The 19,013-nt window shown below is 39.9% G+C and overlaps 1 protein-coding gene across 1 annotated transcript in view; it reads left to right on the forward strand.

Annotated features, from left to right (window-relative positions):
* The window catches only part of LOC133653777 (membrane-associated guanylate kinase, WW and PDZ domain-containing protein 3), a 103,951-nt gene that overhangs the window by 44,790 nt on the left and 40,148 nt on the right, over window positions 1-19,013 (forward strand). Inside the window, exons 3-4 of the mRNA XM_062053454.1 lie at window positions 2,278-2,394; window positions 18,655-18,774. Of these exons, the coding sequence (XP_061909438.1) occupies window positions 2,278-2,394; window positions 18,655-18,774 (237 nt within the window). The remainder of the gene's footprint in view (window positions 1-2,277; window positions 2,395-18,654; window positions 18,775-19,013) is intronic.

Here is a 19,013-nt window from a genome sequence, read left to right on the forward strand (position 1 = left end):
ATAAAAAAATTTCAGGGTAATTTTTTTCAACTCATCCCGCGGGCCGGATAAAACCTGTTTGCGGGCCTGATCCGGCCCTCGGGCCGTACGTTTGACACCCCTGGTCTATATAGTGACAGCCGGTATACACGGAACATCCTCATTGAAATAGGGCGGTCTGCACCACTTGTTATCAATTGTACACGCCGTCTTCGAGGGTCACCCACAACCAGTGACGTGCGGTGAGGTTCATGACTGGTGAGGCACTGACTTCATCACAGTCAGATTTACAAACATATGAACCCTAAAGAGTATCTTATTCACCATTTGATTGGCAGCAGTTAACGGGTTATGTTTAAAAGCTCATACCAGCATTCTTCCCTGCTTGGCACTCAGCATCAAGGGTTGGAAGTGGGGGTTAAATCACCAAAAATTATTACCGGCCGTGGCGCCGCTGCTGCCCACTGCTCCCCTCACCTCCCAGGGGGTGAACAAGGGGATGGGTCAAATGCAGAGGACAAATTTCACCACACCTAGTGTGTGTGTGACAATCATTGGTAGTTTAACTTAACTTTAACTTTACACATACAAACTGTAGCACACAAAAAAGCACATTTAATAAAAAAAACGTTATTATGGTCTTACCTTTACTTTTAAGTGCGGGAACAGTGGTGTTCGTGTTGGAGGAGTTGTGAATGAATGAAATATGAAATCCGTGCTGCAGTCTGCAGGTGTACTTAATGTTGTGTCCCTGTTCACGGCTCCTCCGGCGTGAGCATTGTTGTTTTTGCACTTTTTGGCTTCTTAAGTGACTTTTTTGGGTGGATTCTGTCTTGCACATGGAGGGTTTGGGTGTGGGCTTTGTTTGGTGTGGCGCTCCCGTCAAGGGTGCATTCTACGGCGGGAGTGCTTTAACCGGCACAAGGAGGCGGGGTTATTGCGAGCCTCCCACAGTGGGTCTTCGCAGCAGTTTTATGATTGCTCAGCACAAGAAATACGTTACACACATACAGTTGTTGACAAAATACACTGTACATTATATACCTCAGCTAACTAAACTATGGAAATGTATAATATAATTCATATAGCAATACGGTTTCACTGCACAGCAGGCCAGCAGTTAGCCGAGTCCGCAATCCATGTTGAGGCACAACTGAGTGACGTGCCTCAACTGGCTGCTGATCACCGCACTGTCTCTTCTCAGTGTTTGGACGGCAAATGTGAAAATTCAGCGATTTTGAATAAAAATAATCTAAAACTGGTGAAGTTAAATGGAAAATAACTTTATAGTATAATCACTGAATACATATAACAATTTAATTAATTTTTTTTCTTTTTACATTTTTTTTCTTTCCATGATGGCAGGTGAGGCCCCGCCTCCCCTGCCTCTAGTGACCGCACATCACTGCCCACAACACGCCCACTAATCTTACACACAATTTTATAGTTTGCACATGTTGTTTAGCTTGTGGTGATTTGGATCTTCGTAGATCAGTCCCATTTTGTTTCAATTGAACAGTTATAAGAATACCAAGAGTTTAAGAAAATATTAATTAGTGAGCTACCCCAAATCAGGTGTTCAGCTACCTCTTAAATAGGCAACAAACAAGCACAAGTGCATTCACCTTTTTAACACGACTGCCATATGCAGCCACTGCACGTATGTATATACAGTACAGTATGCAGATGACTTTCTCGACGACTAAACCTATACCACTCTTACATTTCTTTTAATAGCCCAGAGCATTGAGTCTGCCACCTTTGCGAGCAGACGGCATAGCCTACAGGGGAATCGTTGAATGGTCGTCTGTCAGAGTGGCAGGCCAGTGATGTGCTCAGTCGATCAATAACAGCAAGTGGCCTGTCAACAGAGCCTGTAAAGCACTTGAGATGATATTAAGAGATCAGAAAGATGAAAGCCAGCCCAGGTGATTGGCTCTACCTCTCCGGCAGAAAACCTCACTTGTTAAGTCTGGAGCAATTAACATCAGGAGATTGTTTTGTATGCATGAGGGAGCTGAGAAAAAATGCATGCGATACTCAGGTGTGATGCGAGTTGATAGCGAGAGATTGGCATATGTGAATATCAAATTGTAGCCAGTAAATTGATAAATCAACACAGGGGAGGTTAAAGATTGGAATTCATTCCCGCCTCATCTGTCCAAAAATTTGATGAGATGCAAATAAATCCTTTTGCAAACATGCAAATCATCACTCTTGTTATGTGCTTATTCTTTGTGTGCCTTTTTGTGCTGCCTCCTCTCCTTTTCATGCTTGTTTTCTGTGCCCTTCCCTCAGGCGCCACATTGTGCACGGATCTCAGGTTGTATCTCAGTAAGTGCTTCACGCCCGGCTCAGTGGACAGCCAACTTCAGCAGGTCATCCGAGAGAACCTTTACCTCCGAGGTGTACCTTGTAAGTCCACATTTATGCTCCTCATCATCCTCGTTGCATCTCTTTATATACAGCGCCTTTTATTTAAGCCCTCTTTCAATCAAGCAGTTGAATTACTTAAGCTTGCTACTGAATCCCGAGTGTCTTTAAAACAGCCATTCTTACCGTTCCACCTTTGCCCTTTTTCAGCTACAACATAATGCCTCTCCTCAATTCCACTTAACACTTCCACTGACATAAGCAGACTATCCGGCGCCCATGTATTTTAAACACATTGATTAAAATGACAGTTCATTTACCGGTATATTTTATTGCCCTATGGGGGGCCAGTTACAGCACACAAGCCCAATCAAGCAAAGCCTTTTTTTTAACCTTGTTTGTTATGATGCATTAGTGACATTGTAGCTTAACTATGGAACCTATTGTTCAAAGATAAACATGCTATGTATAATACTATATTTTTACAGTGATGTACATAGTAATTTCAATTAGGGAAACAGACATTATAAAAACATGTAGCCTGCATTATAGCTTTATGCCATAGAATGGTGATAAAATAAAGCAAATACAGTACTCCCTCAACTTACAAGCTTAATTGGTTCTGTGACAGAGCTCTTAACTCTAAACACTGGTATCTGAAATCAACATCTCCCATTCAAACAAAAATAAATTAATTTAATTGGTGTTTGCCCCCCCCCCCCCCCTCCCCCCCAACAAAATAAACACTTTAAACACTCATTTTAAAAAGAAAAACAACCTTTTAGATAAAACATATTGTATACAAACAATACAATAAAATGTACTATGCACAACTACTATAGTAGTTTTATGAAATAATTGAATAATATTGTACAGCATTTACCTTGGAGAGTGTAGCCACTTCTCCGTCAAATACACCATCAGCAGCTTTTCCATGTTTTCATAGATAAATGTTAGCTATTTAGATATTATTTTAACATTGTTGGCTGGTGTTAGTGTCATTCTGAATTGCTTTGTAAAGTTGGTCACTCGCTTAGTTATGTTTTTGATGATTTATTTCTTTAAGTCAATGCATATCATCTACTTCTTCTTCTCAGCACTGTCCTTCACACTCACTTACTTAATTTCCGTAGTTGGAAAACAAAGTTATGTCAATATCTAGCTTTAAGCTAATGCTAGCGGGTAAGAACAAATGTTTTGGTCGGATCTTACAGGGTTCATTGTGGCATTTGCTGTGCCAACTAATGGCAGGGATGCTTCTAACTCAAATTTTAGCTTGCAACTTAAAGCATAACAATTAGTCGTGAGACAGCTCTTATATCAACACACTCATAAGTCGGGGGAACTCTTAAGTTAAGGTACCAATTTGTACAAACCTTTGAGACACTTTGATTTCGAGCCCTGAAGTTGCTTTTTCCTTGATATCTTCTCTGGTCAGACTCTGGCTCTTACATGTACGTTTGGATGCTAAGTCTTCTGCTGTTGATATTTCAAATTAGGGCTGCAATAATTAATCGATTAATCTCAGACAGTGGGTATTTCTATTTTAGTTTAATAATGCACACAAAAAGTGCAATTTCAATGTTGATGACTTGCATTTATTAGAACAAAAGATTAAGTGTTTTGGCAAGCACAATCGTTATTCATTTAAACTATTTCCCCGACTAAGCGATTAATCGAACAAACTAAGCAGTTACTAAAATAATTGATGGCTGCAGCCCTATTTTCAATAACAAAAAGTAGCTTATAATTCTGATTTATTTATTTTTTCATTACCCTGCAAGAAGCGTGCCTCGAATGTCTGATGGGGCTGAGAAGCAGCCTCAGTCAGCTGCGGGGGCCGAAGCGTGGAGGGGTTCATTTGCATCTAAAATGACCGCCCCATAAATTACTTGTTTTTAAGAGACTCCCAGAAAGTGGCTTTCAGATGGTCTGTAAAGCAACGTTTTAGCTAAATTTTGACCAAAGCATTATCATTACATATTATGCAGACCACAGGTGTAAACTCAAGACTTGGGTGTCACATCTGGCCCGCCACAATATTTTATGTGGCCCTCGAAATCTTGGAAATAATAAGACAAAGGGCCAAGGCCAATACAGCTATCGCTCTACTTTTTCAGCCCTATCCCTACATTTTGCACGTTCCCGTCAGGATAGTGGTGTTCCAATGCATGTAGGGGTAGTGGACATAACGAGGGCTTGGCATATGAATCTAACTCTTCAAAGTGAGGGGATTTCAGATGCCGACTCGCTCAGGTAAAGCCAGAGAAGATTTCCCAATTTCTACATACGTTATATAATATATTACACGTTAGTTTGTAACGTTAGTTTATAACGTTAGCCAGCTAGCCACGCTAGCTAACATTAGTCTAAAATACTTACGAAAAGCTTGCGAATGCGAAAACAGTGTTCCATACTTTCAAAAAATGCACAAGAGACAACAGTCATAGATGGCGGCTTCTTCTCCGTGTAGTTCTTCTTTTACTCATCAACCGGAGCATGATGAATGATTTAAAAAAAAAAAGATCTTAGCCGTTAACTTCATTGCTGCCCGGTTTGTTGTGTACGAGTGGGACTAGGGTTGTACATTACATTGCTACTAATAAAATACTGCGGTACTAAATCATTAAAAAATGTACTACTGCCTTAGGGGGAAAAAAAATCATGTACATATGCTGCGGTGCGGCGGTGACATTGCTGAGCTGAATGCAAAAAAGTGAAATCACAGCCTCAAGTCAGAGATCAGATCAGATCAGATAGGTCTTTATTGTCATTGCACAAGTAAACGAAACTTTGTTTTCAGTCTTTTTAACCCTTGGATGCACAACCTACCAATACTTACACTCTTCCACGAGTGGGGCCAAAAATGACCACAATTAAAATCAATGCGTTTTGCTATAAACTGGGTGGTTATTTATGCAACTGTCCAAAGATAGGTGTGCCAAGCTTGTGGCATCGTATTCAAAAATACTTGAGGTTGTGATTGCCGCTAAAGGTGCATCAACAAAATATTGAGCAACTGGTCTGAATACTTATGCACATTTGATTTTTGATTTTTTTGATTTTTAATAAATTTGCAAAAATGTCTACATTTGTTTTTTTCTGTCAAGATGGGGTGCTGAGTGTACATTAATGAGAAATAAAATTAACTGTTTTTGATATTAGCAAATGGCTGCAATGAAAGAAAGACTGAAACATTTTAAGGGGTCTGAATACTTTTCGACAATAACTGCAATGTGGCTTACGAGGATGGAGACCACAAGGAAGTGTGTTGAGTGTAGATTGGAATCATAATGTGACCCCTAATTTGAATATGTCTCAACATCATGCAAACAAACACAAGCAACCAAGTTTTCAAAAATGTAAATTAGAAATACTCTTCTATAAACAGTGCTCATTCTACTAGTAAATGTTGTAACCTACAGCCTTCATGTGTACATCACCACACATTGTGCCAACAAAAAGAAGCTGAGATAGACTCATCATATACAAAATTAAGATATTAAAGGGGAACGGCACTTTTTTCAGAATTTTTTTCAGAATCATTTACAATCTCTATGAGACAAGAACACATGTTTTTCTTTTTTTTATGCATTTTTATTTGCAATATACGTCAAGTACAAAGTGGCTAACAATGTAGCTAATGGGAGTCATCTACTTTTTTGTTGTGCCTATAAAGTCCTCTAAAAACATCCAAACCCCACCAACAATATTCCATTTACATGTTGTACCCTGTATAGTAATCAAGTATTAGCAATACGGTTACTACAAGTCAGTGGCGGGCCGTGCGTTTCCCACCTAGCCCTTCAGTGATGTCCGACTTCAATGATTACCTCTCAAAATACCATAATTTATGTCCCCACATGACCATTGCTGGAGAAATACGATACAGAAACACATTTACGCCCTCAACAGTGTACAAACCGGGTTATTTTCTGGCTCATTTAAAAATCAATAAACCCGCATCAGCAATTAAAATTGTCAAACTTAAAAATTAAAATGACAAAAAACATTAAACGTGAAAAAATAAAGAAATCTAATATTTGAACTTACAATTTGTAGCACCCATTCGACGCCGTATAAGCCAGTGGTGCTGCTCGTTGTGTGGCGGGCATTTTCCCATTTCATCGCCGGGACAGCTGAGCTAGCTTCCGGGGTTGGCCGACATGGTCTCACAAGATGTAGTTTCTCTTTAAATATCCTTTTTGAAAATGGCCTTGCAAATATATGTGTTGTCTTGTCTAATCATAAAAGATGCAGACGAGGCGTGTTGGCTGACTTCTTAAAGTTTACTCCACAGCGTGCTCGTCAATAACATCCAGCTGCCGGCATGTCTACATTCAAAAACCTAAACGGGGCTAATGCGCATGCTCTTCACTACTGTGGCGTGCTGGGTAATGGAGTTCTTATGTTACGTAGCTCATAACATCACAATATATATCTGCCTTCGGCCAGCTAGAAGGCCTTACTCAAAACGCCTTACTCAAAACAACTCGTGTAATGATTGGCTATCGCAATTATCTATCAACTGTATGTGCCCGTTCACTTACAGTGCACAGACGTTGTGGATTCTGAATGTCCCGGGCAGATTTGGTACAGCATGGCAACATAAGCTAGCTGAATTCTGATTGTATAAAAACTCTATAACCTAAAAACAACAGCGCTGGAAGGAGCATAATATGACATGAAGAGAATATGAATACTTTTAGATATTTAGGGAAAGTAAATAAAAAAATACTTTTATCTTTAATTCTGATCATGATTTCTGGTTATGTTAGGCCAGCAGAGAAGGCCTTGCTGGCCCTGACGGCACACCACTGCTATAAGTTCTAAACTACTTTTAGCGGCGCTTTGATCATAGAGAGGTAACTAGTTTATGCAGTTATATTGCCATACTGAGCCGGTGAGCTGCTGCATCGCCTCCGAGTTGGTGAAAGTTTATTCTAGATTATAAATCATGTCTCTCACTTATATAGTGGAAGGTTGTGTTCATAAACCGAGAAGTTGGTCAACTTTGGAGCTAGGAGATTGCAAGAAAGACACAAAATGACGCTCGTTTGTGCCCACCTTTTTTTTGTTTTGTTTTACCTGCGTAAAGATTCTGATCAATTCTTTATCTAAAATAAAGTATGAACATACAATCAGTCGGCATCCTAGCGAGAGCAGACAGATTGTTTTATTATTTTCATAGTTTGCATTTCTTGTTCAGCAGAGCAATACTTGCTGGATCTACTCATCACTCAGCTTCTACAAGTTGTCGATCACCCTCCATATATTCAGGCTAGATAATACAAGTTTTTGGAACATCAGTTGTCCCAAGTATATAGTCGTTGTTTGGGCTCATGAAGTCCGCCATGATTAGTAGTAGTTGTTGTTACTGTTGAAATAAATAGCCAACGTTGTGTTGCATCTGTTAACTGAATGCGCCGCCGTATACTTAAAATGTGTAAGAAAATAGGTGAATATTATATCTTATTATGAATGTGCCAGATACTACATAACACATATACTTAGTGTGCATATAAAATGTCTGTGGAGGTTTTTTAGAGCACTTTATAGGCGGAATTGAGCGAATCCCATTAATTGCGTTGTTAGCCACCTCGTACTTGCCGTATATTACAAATGATTAAAAAAAAAAAGAAATTTGTATGTGTTCTTGTCTCACATAAGGATTATGAATGATAGGCAAAATTCCAAAAAAGTGCACTTCCTCTATAAGATAAACTGATGCTAAAATACATTCATTTCTGTGGCGACAGTTTATATTTTCACTAAACTGAGTTTATTCTCAGAGGCTGTCTCCCCATTTCAGTCTTCACCCTGCAGCGCTCCAGGCTGTGACTTTTTTGGTCAGATGATTGTAAAGCTGCATGAACTATCTTGTGTATAAGCCCCCTGAGAGAGAGGGCGTGCATGCAGTTTAATTTTGATGCTCATAAATGAAATCATGTACAATGGCAGCCAAAGGCAGCTAGTTGAAGTACATCTGTTGCTATCTTAATCTCCTCTAATGTATGACGTCACTGGGAACGGCCAGAGGATATAACAGCAGAGTTGGGTTTTATCTCCTTTTTTTCCACATTTAGCTTGCCAGCCTGCACCTGTTTTTTTTCCTCCTGTTTAAGTGGACAAGACAGAACAACTAGTGTGTCAGTAGTCTTAACCTTTCTGTGGTAGCGTAGAGTATCTGATAATCCTCGGTGTCAGAACAGGAAGTAGGTCATGTGAAGCAGTCCCCTACACGACGCATCATCTCTGCTGACGTACAACACACTCTCTTCTTACTTTGTAAACACATTACGATTAGGCAACATATTAGGAAGGACTAAACAAAGGCTGGGCCCTCCTCCATACGCTGACTCTTCACCTCTGAATGCTTTCCTTTAGTGACAAGGCGGCCGGCTGAGCCCCCGAGTGTGTAATCCTCTGATCTTTTGAGATGACACTGTAAGATTCTGTTGTTGCATGCTCCCCTGATCCCGAGACACCTTGGAAACTTTCACGTCTTGTTGTAGAGCGTTCATAATGATGTAAAATGGACTTAGTTTTCCCCTGAGGATGCAGCTGGGCCTGATGTGCTGAAGAGGATTCATCACTGGCTCATTGTGGCCCCCTTCAGGACCTTATGTACGTTCTTCCTATTTTAGTGCATGTTTAATTCTGTGGTTTTCTAAGACAGTGGACTGGACTATGTGGCTTTTTAGGAAAAATAAATACATCAAGGCTTCAGTAATGAGATTCTTCAAAGAATGTTTTTTTCCCCTAAAACTGTGGTTGTATACCTTTGTGCTATTTTTAAAGAGCATCTCGTTTCTTGAAAGCTTGTCATGACACAATGTTCTTTGATGTCAGAGCTGCCATCGTTACAAAGTCTCTGTAGAGATGTCTGTCCATAAAAATGGAAATGAATGATAGATTCAAGTAAATACATAGTAAACTATCAATAATTGAGGGGGGAATTAGAATAAACACACATGTCTGAGAATGGACTGTCTGCACTCTAATGTGCATCATGATATTGATGGACACAGGGAGGATGTTTACTGACAAGATACAGGAAAAAGCTATAATGTACAGTCAGTTGGCCTGTCAAAATGATTGGATTAATTAGACATAGACACACTTTAAAAAAAAAAAAATGGTAAAATGGGTTGTACTTGTATAGCGCTTTTCTACCTTTTTAAGGAACTCAAAGCGCTTTGACACTATTTTCCACATTCACCCATTCACACATTCACACATTCACACACTGATGGCGGGAGCTGCCATGCACGGCGCTAACCAGTCCCATCAGGAGCAAGGGTGAAGTGTCTTGCTCAAGGACACAACGGACGTGACTAGGATGGTAGAAGGTGGGGATTGAACCAGCAACCCTCAGATTGCTGGCACGGCCACTCTCCCAACTTCGCCACGCCGTCCCCTTTTATTTTTTTTGTCCTATCCAGCCACTCAGGGAAATCATATTGTTGATGTAGATGCCCATATTTGCTGTACAGATTTATTTTACAAAAGAGAAGTGTGGGATACTTCTCTTGTTGCCTTATTTATATCTGACTTTATTAAATGGATTTATATTATTGTTTGGCGCAGCCGGACCGGAGCAGGAGGGACTTAGACTAACTTTAATGATCCACGTGGGAAGTTGCTTAAAATGCAGATAAATCCATCATAATTATTAATTTGTTTAAAACTTTTAAACGCCACTGACCCAGAACAGAATGACTGAAAATCCCTGAAACGTCTCTGGCAACACATTTCCGTCACACGTGCACAAACGGCCAGTTGATGCGGTAGTGACAGACTGTAGAACCAAACAAGTCAATATGGAAGGCACTGATCAGCACATTGTCTTCTTGATGGAAAATTTGAGTATAGATAAAAACATGACGGAATACTTGACCGACATAAAGTATTTCCATAAAGAGTTTTGTATTCACCAAATCGCTTGCATCTAAAATAGCACAATATTAACACAAAAGTAGTAATAGGTCCATATTAATATGAATAAATGTTGGTTCAGATAGTTTTTTTGTTAACATGAACATGATTTTAAAGGTGTTTAATAAACATGTCAAAGTGACAGTTTTCAACTTTCCTTGAATTCAAATCTATCAACAAATAAAAATAAAAAAAATCTATATTTTTTTACAATGTCTAATTATATCGAATAAAAATTGTTTGTCGGCCCGTGGAAATAGTCTGGCATTAATGGCTGTCACTCACAACTGTTTTGTACACACATACATTCCCGGAACTCGTCTATATACACAAAAGTAGTCCAAGAGAAGCAACTAAAATGTTGTTGTTGTTCTGATAGAATATTAAGTTAGCGCCCTCTAGGCACCCACTTAAAGAACCCACTGTTGGTGTGACGTCATCGACAGAACTTGAGCTCATTTCCCAGCAGAGACCATTTGGATAAAGTCATATAAAACTATTATTTTGATTAATCACTTGCATGTATTTGTTACCCTCAATGATTACTTCAAAACTGATATACAACCCCTGGAAAATATTATGGTATCACCAGTCTTGAAGGATTTTCATTTAGTTGTTTAATTTTGTAGAAAAAAAAGCAGATAATAGACATGACACACAACTATAGTCATTTCAAATGCCAACTTTCCAGCTTTAAGAAACACTAAAATAAATCAAGAATATAAATTGTGGTGGTCAGTTAGTTTCAATTTTAGATCAAACAGTGTGAACAACATATAGATTCACTCAATTCTGAGCAAACAAATGATGGAATCATAAAAAACAAACAAACAAAAATTACAACACGACACGACTAGTACTTAATTGCACCTTCTCTGGCTTTTATAACAGCTTGCAGTCTTCTATGCATGGACTTAACGAGTGACAAGCAGTACTCTTGCTGCAACTTTCTCTGCTTGCTGTTATCAGATCAGCTTTGTAGTTTGGAGTCTTTTCATGGACCATTTTCTTCAATTTCTACCACAGATTTTAAACTGGATTGAGATCCAGACTATTTGCAGGCTATGATATTGACAGTATGTTTATTTCTTCAAGGAAAGGCTTCAGTTGTTGCTCTATGACAAGATGCATTATCATCTTGAAAATGATATCATTATCCCCAAACATCCTTTCAATTGAACCTTCAATGTTGTTTGTACTTGGTCCAGATTTTAGTCACAGCTGACTGTGAACAATCAACATCGTTTGCAACATTGCGTGATGATTTACCTTCTTGAAGAAGTTTGATAATCCCCTCATTTGTTTAAATTAACATCTCTTGCGTTGGAGCCATGATTCATATAAATCAACCTGGTGCAACAGCCCTCCAAGGTGTGAACACTCCTTTTTAACTGCGGACTAATTAACACATTTAATCTAATGCAGATGTTAGCTTTGGAAATAAAAAATAATTGGTTGATTCCATAATTGTTTCCTCAGAATTTAGTGATTCCATAATTTGTTCACTCTACTTGATCCCAAAATTAAACTGTTACTGACTACCACTATTTATATTCTGATTTATGTTTGTTTCTTGAAGGTAGAAAGTGGCCATTTGTAATGACTATAGAATTTTTAAATAGTTTTGTGTCATGTCTGTTATTGGCTTCTTTTCTAAATAAAACTAAATAAACAGCTGAAAGAAATCCTCCAAGAGTGGTGATTTCATATTTTTTTTCCAGGGCATCTAGGTAACATTATAAGCGGAAAGTAAATATAAAAAAATCCCCAATTCCGGACTTCCCTGCTCTTCCATAACCTCTTCCATAGACACCACAGCCAGAGTTTCCTCACACTCTTTTAGCATGTCCTTAAGCATCTTGAGGAAAATACTGCTTTTTTTTCTCTGTTTTTCCGCAGTTTCTGGTTCAGTCTTTCTTCACTCCAAGTAGCTACTCATTTTCTGGATCGCATTTGGCTTGAGTCTTTAAAATGTTTTCTATAGAAACATCGACCAAAATCCTTCTTTTTTGAAGTTAGAATCATTAAAATTATATCTGCAAATGTTACTCCTCTTTCTAGGGCCGTCCAATTTTTTGTCAGGAGAGGTCCACACTTTTCGCATAATCCCATCATTTGAAAATGACTGCAGGTTAACCTTTCTTTGCATGCATTGCTACTACCTGCAACAATACATCTGGCAGACATATTTGATAATTACTTCAAATTCTGTGTGAAAATTACAAATTCTAGATGAAGATGCTACATTACCAAAACACATACTATACACAATATGACATTGCCTCCAGTATTCTGTAGGTGACGTCAGCAGGCTTTTAACTCCACGCTTTGGAGTTAAAAGTGGGCTTTCCAAAATGTGCTAAACTCAATAAAACAAGCCTAAAATCCCTACTGTGTCTAGTTTGGGGGATTCTACCTGTAGACATAATTTTTAGGTACATATCTGTGTAATAAGTGTCAATGTTGTCAGCATTGGAGGGGCCCTTTAATGTTGCAAACAGTCACCTTAAGTACATTTATGTACAGTTGTGCTCATAAGTTTACATACCCTGGGAGAATTTATGATTTCTTAGCCATTCTTCAGAGAATATGAATGATAACACAAAAACCTTCTGGAGCAAAGTAATTTGGAGTGATGAGACCAAAATTTAACTTTTTAGCCACTCGATCATGCAGTCCATTTTTCTTCAAGTGCCTCCTTTTTGTGCATCTTGAAACAGTCACTGGGGTATGTAAACTTTTGATCAGGCTCATTTGGATACTTTCTTTTGTCATTTTGATTTAAAAAGAGTAAACACAGTTGTTTGCCAATAAATAGCTTCACACAACCATTAAGCATGAGTGGAAGAAAGGTTTTTGTGTTATCATTCATATTCTCTGAAGAATGGCCAAGAAATCATAAATTCTCCCAGGGTGAGTAAACCTAGGAGCACGACTGTATATTCCTTTCTTTTTTGAATCTCTTTGCTCATGCAAAATGAAATTTGATTACAATATAGATTAAAAACAAATTATATCTAATTGTGATTATTCAAAATGAATCCACAGCAATTCTGAGATGGATCTGATTAAATATTATAATCATTTGATAGCACTCATTTTCAGTCAAGCTGGTTTTAGCTTTACTGGTTGTTTCCTTCTCATGCCTTTCTCCTGTAAAATACATTCTCAGAAACTCACGTCACCCTCACAGTAGCATTTGTTTGTGTGCCCAAGGCTAATTCAGAAGCAACGTCATCGTTTCAAGGCTCTCGGCGTCTCCTCTCCCCATAAAAGACTTCAGTAATTGCAGTCACAGATAAGAATCATCATCATTTAGTTATTTTGGTATGCTGGCTCTGTCGGTGTGTGTGTGTGTGTGAGAGAGGAAGTCTGTGGCCTTTTCAACATCATTAGCGGTTTGTGTGCCATGATCTTGACAGACAGCTTTGTCTGGCCGTTGATAGGGACTTTTGTTTAATTACATCCTCCATCTCTATCTCACTCCAGTCCCAGGGGGTTGAGAGTGAGACACCTACAGGGACAGTCAAGGAACAAGGAAGATGTCAATAATCCTCTTGCCTCGTCCCCCCACCGCCCACCCCTCAACCCCCTGGGCATGTCATCTATATCTCTTTGGAGGCTGCATAGATAATGATTACCAGCCTAACGCCGTATCAGCTGGAGACATTTTGTTTGCCCGCAGGCAAGGTGCAGAATTACTCACATGTCAGGCGTCATCATGAGATGTGATGTCAGAGCTTAAAGGTAGAAGGACAAAAACCTCAGATCTCTTCTGTTATTTGTGGAAAGCGCATATGGTTGTCACTTTTGACCAGCAGAAAATAACCTTGCTGCACTCTGTGGGGAACATGCCGATAGACAAGTCAGATTGTAAATATAATTGGCTACATTATCAGCAGGTGGATCAGGCAGAGTGTTAATAAGCCTGAAGGAGAGGTTCAGATTGAGATCATGTACGCTTTGTGTTGCGTCTGTCTCTCCTCCTTCCCTCAGTAACTCCCTTCTCTCCTGGTTTCCGACTTCTCCTTGAGTGAGACCTCTGTTCCATGGTAACGGAAAGCGGCATGCAAATGTGGCTCTATAGCAGGGATGCCAAACATGCAGCCCGGATCCGGCCCGCGAACAAGTTCAACCTGGCCCGCAAGATGAGTTTGCTAAGTGTAAAATTGAGTTGCATATTTAAATAAAGAAACAGCTGTTCTAAATGTCGCAGTAGCAAATCTGTTAGGCAAGCTAACGTCACGGACTCGCATGACTGCGGTAGTTGTGACCCCAAGATGCAGGAGACAGGAGGATGACCTGCAGGTAAGACACATCTTTAATTATATTCAACCAAGAGAGGAGCAGTCATGCACACAGCATGCAGCTAAAAGTCAGTAACAATTACAATCCTCAAGCTCTGACTGGAGGGCGAGGCAGGCATAAATAACATCAATCAATCAATCAAAGTTTATTTATATAGCCCTTAATCACAAGTGTCTCAAAGGGCTGCACAAGCCACAATGACATCCTCGGCTCAGATCGCACATCAGGGCAAGAAAAAACTCAACCCAATGGGATACAATGAGAAACCTTGGAGGGGACCGCAGATGTGGGGACCCCCCATGAGCGACCAGTGCAATGGACGTTGAATGGATCTAGTTAATAATGTAAGAGTCCAGTTCATAGTGGGGCCAGCAGGGGATCATCTTGAATGGAGACAAGGCAGCAGCGCAGGGACGTCCCCAACTGATGCACAGAGGAGTGGTCCACCCCGAGTCCCGACTTTGAACATCTGTGGTCACCTAATAACCTCTCCACGCAGGAGAGGGGGGCAAAGCAGACAAGAGACGGCAGATCAACTGGTCTAAAAGGGGGGGTCTATTTAAAGCAGGGGTCTCAGACACGCGGCCAGCGGGCCAATTGCGGCCCGCGAGACGTTATTTTGCGGCCCCCACCTTAATGTGAAAGTTTAATTTTAGTGCGGCCCGCAAGTTTTAAATGAATGACGCTTGACAGCGTTGTGTGCGGAGCTGAAGGAATCTACCGTATCACGGTGTGGTATATGGCTCTCGACAATATTGAGGGCGTGCCGTGATGGCACTGCCTTTAGCGTCTTCTACAACCTGTCACCGCACCGTCTTTTTCTCCATACAAACAGCGTGCCGGCCCAGTCACATGTTGTATGCGGCTTCTACAGACACACGTACTGTAAGTGACTGCAAGACATACTTGATCAACAGCCATACAGGTCACACTGAGGGTGGTCATATAAACAACTTCAACACTGTTACAAATATGCGCCACTCTGTGAACCCACGCCAAACAAGAATGACAAACACATTTAGGGAGAACATCCGCACCGTAACACAACATAAACACAACAGAACAAATACCCAGAATCCTTTGCAGCCTTAACTCTTCCAGGCTACAATATACACCCCCGTTACCCCCAAACCCCGCCCACCTCAATGACCCCCCCCCCCCCCCCACCATCTCCATTCCACAACCCCAAACATGTCTTTTTCAAAGCCTGCAGTGAAGAGAAAGGTTAGTGATGAGCAAAGACAATTCCAGGAAAATTGGGAGATGCAATATTTCTTTGTTGAGCACAGGGGCCCCCCGACGTGTCTTATTTGCACAGAGAAAGTTGCGGTGCACAAGGAATACAATTTGAAACGTCATTATACAACTAGACATGCTGAGGAGTATGCAAAATACCAGGGAGATGAGAGAGTGAACCGGGTTGCACATTTTAAAACCAGTCTACTGAGGCAACAAGATTTCTTCAAGAAAGCAACCGAAAAGAGCGATGCAGCAGTCAAAGCTAGCTACATGGTGAGTGAGATGGTTGCTAGGGCGGGAAAGCCATTCAAAGAAGGTGAATTAATTAAAAAGTGCATGTTAGATTTTTTTTAAGAAATCTTTTCTTGCGGTCCAGCCTCACCCAGTTTCTGCATCCAGTGGCCCCCAGGTAACTTGAGTTTGAGACCCCTGATTTAAAGGCTAGCGTATACAAATTACTTTTAAGATGGGACTTAAATGCTTCTACTGAGGTAGCATCTCTAACTGTTACCGGGAGGGCATTCCAGAGTACTGGAGCCCGAATAGAAAACGCTCTATAACCAGCAGGCTTTTTTTGGGCTCTGGGAATCACTAATAAGCCGGATTTCTTAGAACGCAGATTTCTTGCCGGGACATATGGTACAATACAATCAGCAAGATTGGATGGAGCTAGACCGTTTAGTATTTTGTACGTAATCAGCCAGCTGATTGACAACAGGTGTGGCCAGGCTGCCAGTCAACGGCAGGTGAGGGGAAATAGCGCTCAGGGAGACATGCAGGAAAAGGAACTGAAAATAAGAGCGCTACACAGAAAATAAACAAGCTAAGGAAGCATAACAAACAAGTGACACGAGATGTGACAGATCTTCACAGCTAATAGTTTATATCGGGGCGTGTACACGGTAAAGAGGGGCTGTGACTCCTCCCTCTCGACCCAACGTAAAACAAACAGGAGTAAAACAAACAATTGCTAACTCCACTTGAAATGCTGCATGAGACACTGCACATTGATATAGTTCTGTGAAAATGATTGTCTTCCGTGCAAATTTAAAGAAAGTGAACTGTGGAAATGACAAATGAGGTAGTTGATACTTAGAAGATTTTATATTTATGCTTTATTTTGTTTTTTGTTCAATCTTAGATGGGATGTGACTTAAAGTTTAAGTGTAAGATCATTGTGTTCTTCATGGTGTTTTTGAAACTGCACCAATTTTTCCCTCAGAATTTTCAACTAACTTGAAATGTTTTTTCAAGAGGATTACTTGTGATATGTACATTTTCAGAATGTGCTTGTTCTATTTTGGGCCGAAGTAAAACAAATAAAACAATCCAATGTTGTTGCAGTTGTATTTTTAAGTTATTATGCCATGATTTTACCCCACGTGGTAATATATTTTCCTCCATGTGGCCCCTGAGCTAAAAGGAGTTTGACACCCCTGCTCTATAGGGATCCTTTCTGCCACTCTCTTAATTACAGTTAGATTTGTGGATTGTTCATACAATTTACTCCACTGTGTTTAAAAACATAGAGAACAATATCCTGTTGGAAATGACCAGAATGTCTTTCAATATGATTATGGTGCATGAAAACATTTAAAATAGCTTATGTAGGCAGAATAAATAATTGATAAAAAATTGTATACTGTACTTAGTGTTTTGATAAATATCACTATGTGTCATGATTGCACATGACAGTTTTGGCTTTGTTTGCTATTTTTCAGAGATTTCTATCATTTCCTGTCTTGGTGCTTCTATTTTGATTTCTTTGTCTTCCTTGCTCTGCATCCCGTGGTCCAGACCAACAACACCAACACCAGAACATAAGTCTAAAATCTGTGTGTCGTTGTGTCCACTGAGCAGTTTTTGTCGAAAAATCAATTTCTTGCATGTGCCAATGCTATCCATGCTATAGGGAAAGGGGGTCCATTAATCATTTTTATAGGCCACCTGGGTATGACTGGGCATACCTACCAAGTTCTGACATCATATGTGCCCCCTCCCAGGAAAACAGAGCAGCTTCAGGGGGATTTTGTCTGGAGAGACAAATGCCTTCAGATGAGGTGCTTGGCAGGTCAGGTGGCATATCCAAAGGATGTTGACCAAAAGTAAACTTTTGCATTGTCAGAAGCCTGGTCAAATTTAATATTCATGAAGTGGATTTTTTGGGCCTTTCTCATGTGGATCTGTAATGATGCAGTATTGTTGTTTCCTTGCTCTTTTGCAGGCCAAGGTCAATGTGAATCAATTATGATGACAGATCATTGATCATCTGAGTGCTCCGTCCTTGCAATGGCAATAAAAAAGACTCTCACAGTGCCTCATTAATATTTCATTCATTTTCTATTGATCTGGCCATAATAAAACAGCTTTGGTAAAATGCTTGCATCATCGTGATATTGCAAAAACAAAGCGTTTTTGGTCATTGACCTGGCATTGCAATAAATCAGGTCCCTTCTGATTGCATGGTGTTTTGATCAACAATCAGTAAGTTAAGTCAGATCATAGACTAACTGTAGGGACAAAAGGAAATCAGTTTCTTTGTTGAATTTATAACCTATACACTCAGTTTGCCAACTGTGAGTATTAGCCTTTGTGGGTAACACATATTGTCATCTTGACTATTTATATCTTGCTGAGTTGCTATTTTGTTTAAAGACTGAGCTCAGTGTCTCCGTGAAACTAATGATGATTTATGGCACCCGGATACAAGCAAACGGCTTTGATTAATTGACATATCATCCACTTAAGAGCTTAGAGCATTTATAGCCTCTTTGCGTTGATGTACGACTCATATTGCATGTGCTTTTCCTTTCCTAGGTACAACAAGACCGCCCAGAGTTGGAGAAATTTCTGGGACCGATTATAACTTTGTCTCCATCGAGGAGTTTTTTTCTCTGGAGGAGTCAGGAGCACTGCTTGAGAGTGGAAAGTTTAAAGGTACACACCTACAAGATCTATTCAATTAATCATTGTTGCACATGTTCTCACAATGATTTAGTTGGTAATCTCATAATTGCACTCAAAATGATTCACCACTCATAAATGATCACTCTCTTTTTCTAAGTTGCAACAAAACAAAACATACTAGCTAGACTTTGACATCTGTCAGAAGTTGTGCATTTTAAGGATACATTTAATTTACGATGGGGGTTAAATAATTTTGAGTGCAATTGTAA

The sequence above is a fragment of the Entelurus aequoreus genome, linkage group LG07 (assembly GCF_033978785.1).
Source record: "Entelurus aequoreus isolate RoL-2023_Sb linkage group LG07, RoL_Eaeq_v1.1, whole genome shotgun sequence".
In the NCBI taxonomy this organism is placed as follows: domain Eukaryota; kingdom Metazoa; phylum Chordata; class Actinopteri; order Syngnathiformes; family Syngnathidae; genus Entelurus; species Entelurus aequoreus.